Source organism: Solanum lycopersicum, chromosome 10 (assembly GCF_036512215.1).
Source record: "Solanum lycopersicum chromosome 10, SLM_r2.1".
Classification (NCBI taxonomy): Eukaryota; Viridiplantae; Streptophyta; class Magnoliopsida; order Solanales; family Solanaceae; genus Solanum; species Solanum lycopersicum.
In genome coordinates this window covers 3,042,664-3,060,415 of record NC_090809.1, presented here as the reverse complement: position 1 = coordinate 3,060,415, position 17,752 = coordinate 3,042,664, and the positions used below count along the sequence as shown (strand labels likewise).

General features: G+C 29.4%; 2 protein-coding genes across 5 annotated transcripts; one reads left to right on the top strand and one right to left on the bottom strand.

The window, feature by feature from the left end:
• The first annotated feature begins 1,484 nt into the window (after positions 1-1,484).
• On the top strand, positions 1,485-10,578 carry LOC101256134 (GDSL esterase/lipase At1g28590-like). 4 transcript variants are annotated; one of them, XM_069290357.1, is made up of 8 exons: positions 1,485-2,762; positions 3,419-3,488; positions 4,211-4,281; positions 7,126-7,311; positions 7,433-7,642; positions 7,751-7,899; positions 8,223-8,496; positions 10,230-10,578. In XM_069290357.1, exons 4-8 carry the CDS (start codon positions 7,227-7,229, stop codon positions 10,484-10,486), a joined length of 975 nt encoding a protein of 324 aa, XP_069146458.1. In that variant the 5' UTR covers positions 1,485-2,762; positions 3,419-3,488; positions 4,211-4,281; positions 7,126-7,226; the 3' UTR covers positions 10,487-10,578. The 4 variants fall into 4 exon arrangements, with proteins under 4 accessions (XP_069146458.1, XP_069146459.1, XP_010327054.1 ...); XM_069290358.1 differs by having other exon boundaries at positions 1,553-2,530; XM_010328752.4 differs by lacking the exons at positions 1,485-2,762; positions 3,419-3,488; positions 4,211-4,281 and having other exon boundaries at positions 6,625-7,311; positions 10,296-10,578.
• Positions 10,579-15,058: 4,480 nt separating this feature from the next.
• MYB49 (R2R3MYB transcription factor 49) lies at positions 15,059-16,771 on the bottom strand. The gene is made up of 3 exons (XM_004248417.5): positions 16,493-16,771; positions 16,043-16,172; positions 15,059-15,872 (listed from the first exon to the last, which is right to left on the bottom strand). The coding sequence occupies exons 1-3, from the start codon at positions 16,623-16,625 to the stop codon at positions 15,146-15,148; spliced, it is 990 nt and encodes a 329-aa protein (XP_004248465.1). The 5' UTR covers positions 16,626-16,771; the 3' UTR covers positions 15,059-15,145.
• Positions 16,772-17,752: the final 981 nt, after the last annotated feature.

Below are 17,752 nucleotides of genomic sequence, written 5' to 3'. Positions count from 1 at the left end.
GTTACTTACTAAAATAGTGACTTATTTTGGTTACTTTTATATTTTTGTGGCTTATTTTGGTTCCCAACTCACTTTTTAACCTCCCCCAAATCCCCCTATATATGTCAATTACTATTTTTGAATTCTTTTTTTCTTACGTTATTAGCTTTTCTCTTTTACTTTTAATTTATTAAAATTATAATATTTCTATTTTTAAAAAATTTATACCTAAAAATTAAATATATATTGATTTTCGAGATGAAAAGAGATGTGGGGACTAATAATTAAATATTTAAATTAGTGACGTGAGAATTAATATTTTTTCTATGGAAAAAATAGATACAATTTTTTTCTATGGAAAAATAAAAGTGAAAAATACTAGTTGAGAAAAGCTAATAAAAGTAGAATAAAAACATTAACATGTTCCTCTATTATTGTTTGGCCATTTCAAACATTTTCACATGTTTTATCGTACAATGCTTTTATGTTGAGAGTGATGGGTACATCACTATTAGTTAATAAATATAATGAGCGACCACAATAATAATATGTCAATTATTATTATGGAATTCTTTTTTTTCTTAGGTCAAATACATAAACAGATCTCTATATTTGTTGGGTTTTTTCCTCGGGTATTTAAACTACGTTATTTTTCTATTGAATCTTTGAATCATTTATAATTTGTTCCTTTAAAACACCTGTTGGTTGATTTTGATCGGCTTTTCTATTGTAAATGCCTTTAAATGCGTTCGAATTGTAATAATTTTGATTGAAAGAATAAAGACAAACCGTGTTAGTCTCATTTGTTTTCTAATATGTTTTAAATGACTTCAGTAAAACACAATTATTCTTGAACATTTTCACTATCAATTGGACTAATGAATTGTGGAATAACATATGTATCCTCTATCAATAATCCCTCACAAATTTAGTTCCACATCAGACAACGGTGTTTGTTCAAACGGAACAAATCATAAGGGTTCAATGATTTAATAGGAAAATGACGTAATTAAAGTACCCCAGGGAAAAAATCCAATAAGTTCAGAAATCTACTTATGTATTTGGCCTTTCTCTTATGTTATTAGCTTTTGCCTTTTATTTTTAATTCATTAAAATCATGATATACATTACTAATTTTTTAAAATTATGTAATAAATTTGTCTATAAAAATAAATATATATTTGTTTCGAGATAACTAAATATGTGCAAACAAAAATTATAAAAAGTAATAACTTTATAAGTATATTTTAAAGCACATAATGCAAAATAATTTGTAAAAATAGTGGTATATTTTAAAATAAAATTCTAAAGATCGTCTTCCTATATAGCAAAAAAACTTTAAAAAATAATTCGTTAACGATAATTAAAACCTCTTTATCTAAATATAAAAGGAAAAAAATAAGAAAAAAGAGAAGATGAAACTTAAAAAAAAAAACAAAAAAACTTAAACAGTTAAACAGACACACACATATCCATGATATACATACATATTTAATGCATATAATATTAAGATAAAATTTATAAGGAGCAGTACTTGATTTCTTTATCAATTTATAAATAGATTACTCTGCTTATATTGTTAATAATGAACTTACATAAAAATTTATGAATGTAATGATCCGTATTTTGGAAAGTCTCATAATTTACCTTTTTTTCTTTCGTGATTGTCCTCGAGTCTTTCATGATTGAGTTTAAGAAGTTGGTTTTGAACTTTAAGTTAAAAGTTTAGAATTTAGTAACTTTTGAGTTTGAAAGACATATATTGTTAAGAAAGCGATTTTTGGGGTCTTTTGAAGTTTCAAATGTTCAATTCCAATGATTCCATCAGTCCGGAAATATGGAATATGAGTTTTGAGTGTTGTTGGTCTCAGATTCCAAGTCTTTTATAGGATTTGAGGTCCTATGTTGTGAATTTGTGAAAATTTAGCTTGGATGGACTTTGGTCAATATTCGAGGTTTGAATACTCGAATCGGAGTTTCGAGAGTTACGTTGAATTTGAAGAATGATTTTATGCCCAAGTGAGATCTTGGTCAATTTTTAAGAGGTCCCAAGCTAGTTTAATTTTGATCTTTTTAGGCGTGAGTTAGTTTCTTGTGGTTTTCAGGGATGACGGGTCAAAGAAACCTTGAATTCATGTTTTGACGGTTTCGTTGAGTCCAAAACGTTGAGTATAATTAATTTGCATATATGATTTGTATTCACGGGGTTCCGAACGAATCTTGAGTGTCCTTTCAATGTTCTGAGAGTTTGCTTTGTTTTCTGGTGTTGCAGGCCTCACTTTTGTGAAGGTCATGACTGTAATATTCCGAAAATTTCTAAGTTAAGCACAAACCATTCTTGAATTGTGTATAAGGTCGTGTTGAGTGACTCCTAAATTTTCTTAGGTGTTAAGGTAAATTTTTTAGTTTGGGAATGATTTTGGATATCAATTAAGGTCACTAGAAACTCCTAGCACAAAGTAGAGTTGCAGAGGAAGAAGATCGGTAGTAGAAGGTAACGAACTAGAGACTCAAAGAGAGATCAGAAACAAAACTCGACAAGGAGAAGACTGTAATGACCCAAAAGCTCCTCTTTAGAGTTTTCAATATTTGTTTAACTTAAGTTATTTAATCGATAGTTTATGGGCTAAAGTGATAATTTATTTAAGATCCTATACTATTTAGCCTTTATTTAATAAAATATGTGGGTAAAACCTATCACAATTAGTACTTAATTAATTCACAAAAGAAAAAAAAAAGAAAGAAGAAATTTGGAACGGAAGAAGGGCTGCCGACGATTTTAGGTATGAACTAAAGTGTTCGTTTTTTTTCTTCTTCTTGCGTAGCATTAATTGCACATCTGCAGATGATTCCATCAATTGTTGTACATATGCACATAACAATATTATATTATTATATGAATGGAAAGTGAGATTTGAAACAAGGATTTTGGTCCAGAATTGTAGGTAAATTGGAAAAGACAAAGAAAAAAATAGGATGCTTATTTGTGTGATGCTGACAAAGATTGCCATTATATATAAATATAATGTGAGGATTAAATGAAGTAATGATGAGGTAGTTAATGATTAAATAATAATGAGTGAAATAGAAGCAAATATGTAGATAGTTTAGATTCTGTTTGTTATTCTGTAGCAATTCGTCTAGTTTTATTTTTATTATTATTTTTGTTAGCATATAGTGATTAAGGTTTTAATATATAGAGAAAGGTAATTAAATATTGGAAGTATGATATTATGTGGATATCATTCGAATTTATAATATTGGAAAGTTAAAACTCAGTTCTAGGCTTGGAATCGGAGAATATGAAACTTGACATATTAACCGGATCAAAACTTATGAACTTGACTATAGTTTTGGGTGAATTTTTAATTTAGGCTAGATATATAGCAATATGGTTGTTGTAGTTTTGAAAGCTTACTCTGACTATGTACTTGAATAGATTCCATTGATTTGGAAGCTCAACGGAAAGGGAAGGCTCAAGTTCAAGAGTAATTATTCGATTGGCTAAGGCAAGTGGATTTCTAAACTCTTGTTAAGCATACGAAATTCGTGTATTTCCTTGTGTGATGTTGAGAATGATTTGGAGACTTGATGTTTATTTGTTGGTGTTGTATTTCTTGTTGTAAATTGTGCTTTGTTATCAAATGGTTATCTCCTCCTTTTCATTTGAGCATGTCATTTGCATTGTATCTGAGACATGGTTGTGGTAAGAGGATGATGTACTATTTTCGAGGATCGTATCGCGCGCCGCGATGGATATTATATTTCGAGGGACGTATCGCGCGCCGCGAAGGTTACTATTTATCGAGGGTCGTGTCGTGCGCCGCGACAGATGCATGGACAGATATGTCCCCCATGGGTCCCGGACTGAGAGACAGCGGGTGTGTATCGTTAGGGAAGACATGCATCACTATACTTGACATTGCATCTCATGACATTACACATTTTATTATTGATGAACTTGAACACGTGTTTTGTTGATCTTGTGAGTGTTTCTCTGTGAAGATTGTGACTGTTGAATATTGAGTTGTTATTGAGAATGTGTAAACTGATAGAGTGTGGTTATTGAGTTGTGTGTTTGGTAAACTGTAAACTATTAGACTGTAAGGTGGAGGTTTAGATATGGTGTAAGAAGTGCCCGTATTTTGTTCACTTAACTTGTGTTTAGAGGTTTGCTTGTTGGGTACCGCGTGGTTTGGTACTCACCCCTTGCTTCTACAAATTTTTGTAGGATACGAGCCTGGATCTTCGTGGTACCTGTCATTCTTTTCGTTTCCGAGGCATCTTGTGGAGGATTGTGAGGTAGCTGCTTGTCATCTCAGCGAACTTTCCTACTCCAGTTTATGACTTTGTTTTTACTTGAAAGACAACTTCATGTTAGACTCCTATTTTATTTCAATTCTAATATTTACATTAGAGGCTTGTGCACGTGACAACCTGATTTTGGGGATTGAATTAATATGACTTGGTTTCATAATAGGAATTGTAGTTGGATTGTCATTTACTTCCGCACTTTGTTAGATATTTGGTTTTAGGCTGACTTGTCTTGGTGGGATAAGACGAGTGTCATCACACCCATTTTTGGGTCGTGACAAAAGATGGAACCCAAGTGCTACACTAAGCTAGGCGTTACCTGGGGCAGCACGACTCAGGCAGACTCTCTACCCGTGCGCAAAAGTTTCCTTACCGATTATTTTTGACATGATATTTAGTTGACAATTTAATATCTTGCATAACTAATACATTTTTTTGGATACATATATAAGTTAAAAGGAAATGTACGTATTATTTTGTACAAGATGGGATATGAAATAGCTAATATATATGCATAAAATAAAAAATAGATTTACTCATAACTTATAATCTCTATATAATTAATATTTGCATAACTCTAACTCCTGGATAGTTAATTTGCCATGATTTTTCTAGCAAGATTAGATTTTGTAGCATTGACAATGTAGTCCTAGCTAGAGGCTTTGAGAGTTTTGTGTAAGGAGAGAATTTGTGAGACACACGTGTTATGTTAACTCTTGTGTGAACCTCTTTCATATTTCGAGTGAATTGTATAAGGTTATTTCTCTTTATATTGTGTACTCTCGTATAAATATATTGGATATTGCTCGTCTCCTCTTGTGGATTTCAATTGATTGATCGAACCACGTTAAATATTTGTGTGTTCTGATATATTTACGTTTGTTTTCTTACTCACAGTCTTAACTTCTACACGATACCTAATTATTTCGATCCAAACGCTAATCAACTACCAAACGACCCTGTTGTTACACCAACCTTTCGATATCATGTCCAAGTAGTCCCCAATATAATATTGAATGTGAGGAAGATATTATGTGTAAGGATCTTTGACAGTATTAATTTGTAGAAAGTAGTCACCATATAGGTGGGGGCAAACCCAAATAGCACATGAAAAATTTGTCATTTGAAAGTCAGGGGATGGCAACTTATTTAGGAGAGTAGTCACATCATATACTTAATTGTAAGAATGATTTTAAACAATTTTTTTTTAATATATACCATGTGGAGTGGACTCCGTTAAGATTGATATTTAAGGGAGTCGTTTGGTAATTGGATAAGAAACAAGTTCTTCATATATCAACTTTTGTATAACTTATAGAATATTTAGTAAGTAGATAGAAAATAAGTTAGAGTTCGGAGCCTAAAGGGTATAAAATATTAACAAAAATTTTAAAACGGTATATAAAATTTTATATTAACCAAAACGGCAAAATTGCTGGAACAACAACGATTTACTCCACCGGAAAAAGCAAAATCGTTGCTACTGCAACGATTTCGCAAAATGTGATTTTTTTAAAAAAAATTCAAATAGCACCTTGGCAACGATTAAAATTTTTTATTTTTTAGAAAATCGCTGCCTAGGCAGCGATTTTCAATTATTTTTTTTAAAAAAAGAATTTGTTTGAAAGTCGCTGCCTTTGCCATCAATTTACATTTTATTTTTTTTTAAATTGAAAATCGCTACTTAGGCAGCGATTTTTTTAAAAAAAAAACAGCTATTTTCTTTATTTTTTTTTAAAAAAAATGGAAATCGCTGCCTAGGCAGCTATTTTCAAAAAAAAAATTAAAACAAAATTGAAAATCGCTGCCTAGGTAGCGATTACTTTTTTTTTAAAAAAAAATAATCACATTTTACAAAATAGCTGCAGTAGCAGCGATTTTGCTTTTTCCAATGGAGTAAATCGCTGTTGTTCCAGCGATTTTGCCGTTTTGGTTAATATAAAATTTATATACTGTTTTGAAATTTTTGTTAATATTTTATATCCTTTAGGCTCCGAACTCAAATAAGTTATTCATGTATAAATTTACATGATATTTAGTTGACAATTTAATATCTTGCATAACTAATACATTTTTTTGGATACATATATATGTTAAAAGGAAATTTATGTATTATTTTATACAGGATGGGATATGAAATAGCTAATATATATATATATATATATATATATATATATATATATATATATATATATATATATATATATATATATATATATATATATATATATATATATAAAACATAGATTTAGTGTTAACTTATAATCTCTATATAACAAATATTTGCATAACTCTAACTCTTGGATAGTTTATTTGCCATGATTTTTCTAGCATGATTAGATTTTGTAGCATTCACAATGTAGTCCTAGCTAGAGGCTTTGAGAGTTTTGTGTAAGGAGAGAATTTGTGAGATACACGTGTTATGTTAACACTTGTGTGAACCTCTTTCATATTCCGAGTGAATTGTATAAGGTTATTTCTCTTTATATTGTGTACTCTCGTATGAATATATTGGATATTGCTCGTCTCCTCTTGTGGATTTTAATTGATTGATCGAACCACGTTAAATATTTGTGTGTTTTGGTATATTTACGTTTGTTTTCTTACTCATAGTCTTAACTTCTACACGATACCTAATTATTTCGATCCTAACGCTAATCAACTACCAAACGACCCTGTAGTTGCCCCTGAATATTATAATGAAGTAGCATATAATGTAACTCTATTTATGATCCTTATATATGTATACGTATATATGTATCTAAGTTCAAATGGCTTCTTCTCAACCCATTATAATTTACTTTATTGGATGTAATTTTTTCTTATTGCTAGCTTGTGCTACAAGTTGTTACACATCAATATTTGGATTTGGTGATTCACTTACTGATACTGGAAACTTAGTTCACTTCTATCCAAATGGTAATAAACCTCACATGTATTTTCCTCCTTATGGAGAGACATACTTCCATCATCCCACTGGTCGTTGTTCTGATGGACGTCTTCTTATAGATCTCATTGGTCGGTATTATTTACTTTTTGTTTTATTTTACTTTCGATAAAACCAACTAGAAAGTAAAGTAAGACAAACGATTGAAACAGAAGTAGTGACCTATACATTTTATACTCAAAAATTTTGTAGCACAACATTATGGACTTCCACTTCCACCACCTTCACTTGATAGAAGAAATGCTCAAAATGGAACAAACTTTGCAGTGGTGGGATCAAGAGTTATGGATGCACAATTCTATGAGAAGATGGGAATTTATGATATAGTAACAAATGTTTCTATGTGGGATCAATTGAATTGGTTTAAACAAATGCTTCCACATTTATGTCATAATTCTTCAGGTATATACATACCCTAATATATATTTTTATATATACAAATTGAGTATCTAAATTGAGAGTGTACATTGACAAGAAATTTACCTATTATATTTTGGTTGTTTTGGACAGGTTGCAAAGAGTTTTTAGAGAGCTCCTTATTTCTTCTTGGTGAATTTGGAGGCAATGATTATACACATGCACTTCTTTCACATAAAACTTTAAATGATATTCTTCCTATAATCCCTTTAGTTGCCCAATCTATTGCCTCAGGTGCTCATGTAAGTGTAATTATTTATCTGATTTAAGTCCTAAGTATGAATTCTTGATATAGAGTATTTCCCCCTAAATGAGCTCATATGTGACATGAATTCAGGTTAGTCAGGCTCTAGTGTTCGATACAGGATAATGCGAATATGAATCTCCTTTTGTAGACGTATGTTTAGAACAAATATATTGTCTCTATTTAAAAAAGAATGATCTGGTTTGTCTTGACACGAAATTTAAGAAAATAAAAAATATTTTTTAATATTGTGATTCTGAAATAAATTTATGTCAAATATACCAAAAAGATCCTTAATATTTATCTATTTATTACATGTAGGAGCTAGTGGAGCTTGGGGCTAGGACAATAATAGTGCCTAGTGTGTTACCACTTGGATGTTCTTCATCCTATTTGACAAATTTTGAGAGCTTGAATGAAGAAGATTATGATGAATTAGGTTGTCTCATTTGGCCAAATGAACTTGCTTCCTATCATAATGAACTTCTTCAAAAGGAATTACATCGACTTAGAGAGCTTCATCCTCATGTCAATATTATCTATGCTGATTATTACAATGCTTCTATGAAAATTTATCGAGCTCCTCGAAAATACGGTAAGTTTACTTTATAGTTGTTATAATTAGAGGCAGAGTCAAGACTTTTATTAAAGGCCACGTTCAAAATATGAAAAAGTATATTCATAAACCATGTATAAGAGGGTGTTTAGACTGACTTATTTTCAAGTGTTTTTTTGAGTGTTTGGGAAAGTAAAGTATTTTCAAATACTTACTTTTAAGCAAAAAAAAAAAAAGTTAAGCTAGAAGTTAAAAGTTGAGTATTGATTTTTAAACTATTTTAAAAAGTCAATTCAAACACCCTCTAAATAGAGTGACTTTCAACTGAATAGGGTTCGAATAAACACCATCGTCCCTATTAGGCTCGACCCATGAATGCCACTCAATGTTGTTGCGACATGGTAAGCATTCTCCATTTTTAATCAAAGGTCTGATCCATGGTTTAAGCCCCGAAAATAAAAATTACCTCTAGAAGCTAAGGTATTATGTTACTCTATGAAAGAGGAACTTTCTGGTGAGAATTCAGATTAATCAATCCTCAATACATATGTTGAACATCAGTGAAAAAACAAATGAATGATAGTGCTAATACAACTTTACACAACCAACGCAATTTAATATTGATGTGGTACGGAAATAAATATTCTTGTCCATAAATAGAGGTATCAAATTTAAGCTTAGAAAATAAAATGTCTTTAATAAAAAATATTTTACATTCTTAAAGTAAAACGTACATCTTAAAACGTATACCGAATATATATTGGATAAAAATAAAAATAAAAAGTGTGCGAACAAAGTTTTACACAACCAACAATTCAAGTTGTCGTATACTCACCTTATTTTATAAGTTATAAGATTCACAAATTATAGATATTACTTTTGTTTGACATGATATGATAGAGTAAAAAAATTAAAAAAATTGTATAGATGTCCCACTACTTTTTTCCACATATTATTGAAAAATATATACCAAGAACACAAATTTATATGAAAAAGAACACTAAAGATAAAAGGTTTGATAATATGAAAAAGGTTTTAAAATATGTGTGAAATACTTTCCTAAAAATGATATTTGGTCTCTCTCATCAGCAAGATTGCTGTCGAAAAGAAAAAACTTTGAACTTGATTTTAGGCATAATACATATATTGGACCCTAAACTTGGGTTCAAATTTTAACTTTGGCCTCCAACTTTCATAATCCAACTTTTAACATGACAGACACAATACACGTAGTACACCACGTATGATAAAAAATGACATGTAGGACATGGGTGTCTATTTGTTCAACTTTATACGAGTTTAAGTGTCGTGTAAATCCAAAGTTGAAGGACATAAATGCGATTTGAAACCAAGTTAAAAGGACACATTTATGTATTATGCTTTTTTTTTTAGAGAAGAAAAGAATTCTTTGGAGAATGATATAAGACAATACATTTTTAATTGAAGAACGTGTACTAAACAAAGAATGAAAGGACACACCAAAGACTCTAACTATAGAATAAAAAGACATACTCTTTCGTTCAAAAACGAATTCTTCATTTAAATTACTTATTATTAATAAAAGTACACACTTTAACGAAGACATGTAAGTAAGAATGAAAAGACAAGTCATTTCATTTAAAAGACTCTAACTAAAGAATAAAAAGACACACACTTTCATTCAAAAGCGAATTCTTTATTTGAATTACTTATTTATCAATAAAAGTACACACGTTAACAAAGACATATGTGCTTACATATATAATTTTACAACAATGTGTTATATTTTATAGGATTTTTGAAAAGTGTACTAGTAGCATGTTGTGGAGGTGGAGGTCCTTATAATTTCAATGTTTCAGCTCAATGTGGCACTTCTCAAGCAACAAGTTGTGAGGATCCTAAGCAATATGTGAATTGGGATGGATATCACTTTTCAGAGGCAGCTTATAAATGGATCACAAAAAGTTTATTGGAAGGCCTATTTAGTTATCCTCCTATGAAGAATTTGTGTCTTTTTGATGTTGTTGAGGCCCAAGTTTCCCAAATTTAGAAAGCCCAAAAAAATAATAGCTCTATATATGTGAGTTATTTTGTTCCTTATAAAACTTTATCATTTGAATTGCAAATGTTCATATTCTCTTATTCTATTTTTTACAATAAAAAGTGGTAGCAAAAACCTAGTATAAATGCAAAAATTATATTTCAGTAATAGTTAATGAAGAACTACCTTATTATTGGACATGCAATCATATCATATATATATAAATTTTACCTATATTTTTAAATAATTACGTATCTTATTGTTAATTAAGAGTTTTTTTTAACATATATTGAGAAAGGCTAGACTTAAATATACATTAAGGGAGAGAGGTGAGTGATACACGGAGGGAGTCGAGCGAGAAAGCCATGTATCTCAGATACATATAAATCACACTTGATATATGTAACTTTGTGATTCGCATGTTTTATGTCAGATATATAGGAGAGTGGTGAACGGGATGCGAGGGTGGCGAACAACATTTGTCTATGTATCCACGTACATGTAAATCTACTTGGATAGAGTGTATCAAAAACAAATAATTGCACCTAATTTTGATCTCATGTATTCTGAGATACATAAATCTGAATACACCAAAATCTGATAAGATTCATAATATCGCAAACTAGATTATATCCAAGTAATTCACTCCTAAACTAGTGAGAATATTTTAAAATTGTCATTATTAATAGTAAAAGCCCGTTAGAAATTAGGTTTTGAAGTTAAATACATAACTTATTTTACTATATTTTTAAAAATTTCATACCATTTGAAAAACTACAAAACCCCTGCTCTCTCCTATTCTCAAATGAATCACTTTACGAAATGTAACATTCGGATACATCACTTAAGTTATGTATTGATCAGATACATCACTTTACGCGATGTATCGGGACATTAAATGATGTATCTGAAATCGAGATAAGATGTATCGGGATATTGAGCGATGTATTTGAAACTAGGACATGATGTATAGAGACGTTTTGGGATGTATCTGGATTCCATCAAATTTAAAGATTTTTTTTATAATTTGAACAAAGATGGAAATAAAATACAATTAGCTTTTAACACTATAAGATTGTGTAAAATTTCCATTTTTTTTGGGTCAAAATCCTATTATAGAGAATTTATTTCGAGACTTTTCTAGATGCATGATGTAATGTTCAAGAAAAATTTCACTCGAATTCCGGCCAAAACGTCACCACAAGACACCCTTCATAGTTGATTCATCAAATTTTATGTACTAATTATTTTGCCCAAATAATTGTTTTTTTATTTATTTATTTGTTTGTTTGTTTATTTATTTATTTATTTATTTAAGATGCAAGTTGTTCACAAAAAAAGTAGGTATAAGCATGATGTAGGATTTGTATTTGCTTCAAATCAAGCAAGGCATGATCGTGTTTAAGATTGTATATTTGTCTTTCCTTCCATGATGTCATTTATAAGATATTTATAATAATTTCTTTTATGATAATTATTCATTAATAATCTAATAAAAACAATGGAATAATAAGTTATAACATGTTTAACTGCACTAATCATATTTATGTTGGTTAGTACATATAATTTTAATCTTCTGTATAATTTTTCTTTTTCCATTTTTGTTTGTTATAGGTAAGTGAACAAAGTCTTATTTTATTAGTTGAAAAGATTAAAAAACTATATATAGGCTTGTTATATTTACGAATTGAAAAAATTGAAACGTTACATCTAAGGTGCATGCATGTATGATGAATATTTTTAAGGGATAATGCATAAGTACCTCCTCAACCTATATCCGAAATCTCAGAGACACACTTATATTATACTATGGTCTTATTATCTCAAAACTTATTTTATTAATAATTTTGTACCCTTTTTCAACCTACATGACATTATCTTGTGGGTTCAATGCTGGTTGACTTTTTTTTCAAGCTAGTGTCACGTTGGACGAAAAGTGATAGAAAATTATTTATAAAACAAGTTCAGAGGTTAATAAGATCTTAGTATAGTATAACTGTATCTCTAAAATTTCAAACATAAATTAAAAAGATACTTTGTATATTTTTCCTATTTTCAATGATATGATGTCTAAATCAAATGACAAAGTGAGTAGACAGTAATCTTCCATTAAGAACACAACTAGAAAAGACAGTATTCCTCCATTGAGCTAAGCAAATCACAAGTTTTTATTTTAATTGTAAGAAATATGAATAGCATGTCTAAGCTTTGATTGTGATTTGTGAGGGCGGCTATAATTTCCACTAGCCATATAAGAATTGATAACAATCCCTTTTTAAGATAAGATCATATATATTTAGTCAATATGAAAAGCATGCATATGCAGTGTAATTACAATCAATGAACTTGACTACCATATATAATGAGAAATGAAATAAGAAATTAAAGTGACATATATGGGCAATAAAAGAAGTGTTTCTACTTCATGTTACTTTTATTGAAAGCATGATACATAAATATGATCTTCCGCATGGCTTTAGCAGATAATTATAGTCTTTAACTTTGGATTTGTACGAATAGACACTTAAACTTATATAAAATTAAATAAATAGATACATTCTCTCGACATGACACCCTATATGAATATTTTGTGTCCTACGTGTCATCCTACATATATCATGTTACATATGACAAGTGTGTTTACTTTTCAATCTTATACAAATTTACATGCACACCCATACATGCTAGTTGAAGTCAAGTTAAGGATCAATGAGAAGAACAAATCATATGATGATTTATTATGAAATGCACTATTGTTAATTTTATTCAATCCCTATGATGTGAGTGCATTTATCCTATAATAGTTTGTTGAGATTTATTGAGCCTTTGAACTCTTAATGTAAGTTTGTATCTTGTATGAGTGGGTTGTTAGATTATAGGAGCATCCTTGACAGATTTCATTTATGAGAGAGTGAAAGTAGGTCGCTTTCTATGAATTTGTTATGAAAAACACTCATGAAAACCGGGCTAGTACAAGGTCGTAATGTGCTGCCTAAAAAAATTTATGTCAACATCTTGATTATTGTGTGTAAACAGTGATACTTTATTTCCCTTAAGCAGTCATAGTTCAAGTCTGAGACTATACTACTGATTCTAGAGTAAATGTTACTATTTTACTAAGTGAAGGTTCAATGCAAAACACACATTCATTATCCATAATACTCTACCTTAAACTAAATTGTGAAGTACTTTCGTATCTTGATATTAAAATGAGTAGGGAATTGTTAGTGTGATATTTTAATATTAATAAAAATATATCATATGTCATATTATGTATCATGTTATGTCTATTGATGGACGTTGCATTTTCGTCTCTTTGATCTCATCAATTGTGGAAGAAAGTAGTCATTATTTTTTTGTAACTTATGTAACCACCAACTCTTCATTTCGTCCATTATACTACTTAATTATTCTTGTAACTGATGTAACATTTGGGCCAATCATTTGCCCAGTTTACTATTCATTATCTTCCTATTTATTGTAAGGAATAATTCATTACCTATAAATAGTGATGGTTTTACTTTGTGAGAAGAACAAAATATGAAAAAAAAAGTAAAGAAGATGATCGAGTAGTATTATATTGTCTATATTGAGTTCAAAGACAGAAAGAGAGAGTTGAGACAAAGAAAATATTTTAAGCCTTCAATTATATTTACTATACAAAAGAAAGTATCTACATGTTGAAGGAATGTGTTTTTTTTGTGGAGTTTTGAATTCTTCAATTAATCCGGAGTTGCTTGAATTGTACGACGTTGTTGGGTTAATTGTTGTATCTTGGAGCGGACTAGTCAAAAGACATACTACTGTATTGATGTAATTTATAACACAGTGATAGTTAATCCCCTTAAAAAGAGTGATATATATATATCTCCTCGGCCTAAAGATTTATTTAATTATTTTTGTCATTTTATTTTCAACTGTAATTATTTTAATTTATGGTATATTACACCAAAAAAAAAAAGTGTACATCTTGACATCATAATTTGATCTAAATTGACAACTAAATACTCTAACTCATTTCCATTGAGTTTGACACCCAATTATATTAATGCGATACATAAATTGTAGAAATATTTAAATAATTAATTCATAAGTTAAAGTGTCTTATATTATTGTAGATAAACATCAATCATTATACTATTGAGATACATCAAAACTCATCAAATGTATATTGGTTTTATATATAAAACATAAAACTCATGATGAGCCTTATTAGTTTCTTCTCCATAACATGATTTATTATGAGAAAAATGTGAGTGCCAATTGCCAAGACAAAATCACACTATTTAGGAAATTCAAAGTGTAAATTCAACTAGTACAATTTCAAATCATTTATTCTTTAAAAAAAACATATGTACCAATAAATTCAAATGTCACTTCAAATATATTTCATTATCATCATACAAGTTTATATAATGGAAATTTAATCCATAGAGAATAGTAATGTAAACAAGTTTTACATGATGAGTGCAATTTAATATACTATAGCAAGTTATGTACTATATTTTTCGGATTATCATATCATACTTTGTTATTATGATTTGCAAAAAAAAATAAAAATCAAAAGAAGATAATGCAAGATAACAAACAATTGACAAGTATTCATAATTTGGAAAAAAGGAAAAAAAATAAGATGACAAATATGAAATTATACAAATGTTTTTGACATTACAATAAATCATCAAAATCTAAACTATCTGGGATTTCAAACTTCATGAAATTATTGAAGTTACTACAATAACTCTCTTTCTCTTCTTCCGTGCTTGATAAAGGCGTATCAAAGTTGAAATTCTGATTATTGTTGATGTTGTTGTTGTTGTTATTGTTGTTTAAGGATTGAATCATTGAGTTCTCAGATACATCAGTCGCAGAATAACTATAGTTTTGAAGAGGTAACATCACATTTTTTTGAAACATTTGGTCATTATTCATCATATAGTGTCCCATGTTACCTTGCATGGATTGAGAAGATGAAGATGAAACATTTTGTGGGGTGCAATTTGGTATTTCCGAAACTTGGTGGTGCAATTGATCATTATGTTGGAAAATAGAGGACTGATTTTGCAATAATTGAAGTTTTTGGAGCAAGAGTTCAGGTCCTTGAGAGTTTTGATTTTGTAATAATAGTTCTTGATTTTCATGTGTGTGGGATAGTAAAAGGGAATTTGCAAGTTTGAAGATTTCAGGGTTTACAAGTGCTTGTAGTCCTAGTAAACTTGAAAGATTAAGTCGAGTCGAGTTAAAAAGTGATGATAAATCTAAAAAATCAAGACGAGGGCTATGAGTTACTGGATCAATGCCCATCCTCAATAGCCTTTTTCTTATATGCGTGTTCCAATAGTTTTTTATTTCATTGTCTGTTCTTCCAGGTAAGCGTGCTGCTATAGCTGACCACCTAACCACAAACACAATGATATACATGCATGTGAGCTAAAATGTTCAAAATATAGTTAAGTAAGAAAAAGTAAAATATACTATCATGTCTAATAATCATAATTGAAATCAATCAGGCCTCGATATAAATATCGAAAGAGTGATATATATATATATATATATAAATCTTACTTGTTACCAAGAACACTATGAAGTTGGATAATAGTTTCTTCTTCTTCAAAAGAGAATCTTCCTCTCCTAATATCAGGCCTCAAATAATTTGTCCACCTAAGTCGACAACTCTTGCCACACCTTTGAAGTCCTACACAATTTTTTTAAAAAAATTGAAATATTAGAAACACCTTGAAAGTTCACATGATATATATAAGGTTTAAAAGTTTTTTTTTAATTAATTCTTTAATGAAAGTTTTGCTTCTATCACTCTGTTAAAATGACAATTATGTATTATTCTTAGGAGGGAGACATAGAAGGTAGAAAAGGGCTTCGTCTGAAGCCCTTTGCTGGAAAATCACATTGTATATAAGAAACTAATTATATATATATATATATATATATATAGCTATTAAAAAAAATTGTCGAAAAATTATACTATATATTAAAAAAATAATATATATTGTTTACCAGCATTCTTGGGGAGATTTCTCCAATTTCCAGGGCCATGAAGTTGAATATATTGAATGAGTTTTTGATCTTCCTCTGGAGTCCATGGACCTTTCTTCAGTCCATTTTTATCAGAAGATGGTGTTCTTCCCATTGTTTTTGTTTTTTTTTTGTTGGTATTTTAGGAATATTGATTTAGAAAATTGTAAATGTTTGAAGAAAATAGAAAGAAATGTGTTGATTAAAGAAAGAGAAGAAAGTGAGTATTTTGGATACAAAAGTGAAGTTGTAGGTCCCTATAGTTAAGGGGGATTAATGACACTTATTTATAGATGATGAAATAAGTGCTTAATTTAAAAATATTGAAAGTCAATAGGATCTATGCCCTTAATTATTTTACTAACCCCCCCCCCCCCCTTTTTGTTAATTTTTTTTTTGTCATGATACACATGAGTTGAAAATTTTAGAAGATTTAGAAGTAAAAAAAAAAAGAGAATTTAAAATATAAAAAGTAAATATTGAAAAAACCTAATTAAGAAAAATAAACATCAATGATATATAAATTAAAAATAAATCAATCTTAAATATATAGTTTAATTTTCTTATATAAGAAAATTCAGATAAATCTCTCATATCCATGTGACTCCACCCATGTCAAAAAATGATTTAAGTCATACAATCTGTATATGAATATCGAAAATTTTATCTATATAATAATGTTAATATATTGTATCAAATTATACTGCGAAAATCTCATATATAAAGAAAAGTTCGAAATTAAGAATTAGTTAAGCTAAGAGCGAGTTCATAATTCAATTGTTTGAAAGAAAAACATGACAAAGGTATAATTATAATGATCTCACTCCATGCATTACCCATTTTGATATCCTTTTGTTGCATATCAAAAGGAAATTTTTGGAAATTTCATTATTTTTTTTTCCAACTTATTAAATTATCTTGAAAAAAAAATTGTGAATTTTGGAAGAATAGTTAGGGACAAGTGGCTGCTAACTAATGGTTTTGACTTTGCAATAATGTCTTCAAACAAAGACTGATTTAGTTGGTATGGTTGGTAGATTTCCCCTACCAATTATGAGGACAATATTTCATGTTCAATTTTTATGGAAGTCTTTGCTTCTTTGTAATGAAAAATGTCTTTTTGAATTAAATTTCTATAATACTTCACAAAAAGATATGTGTATATTTCATTTATTATGATTGGTGTCATCATCATTCTAACTTGTCACTTTTTGAAGGTTTGGGACCAAATATTGGAGACCA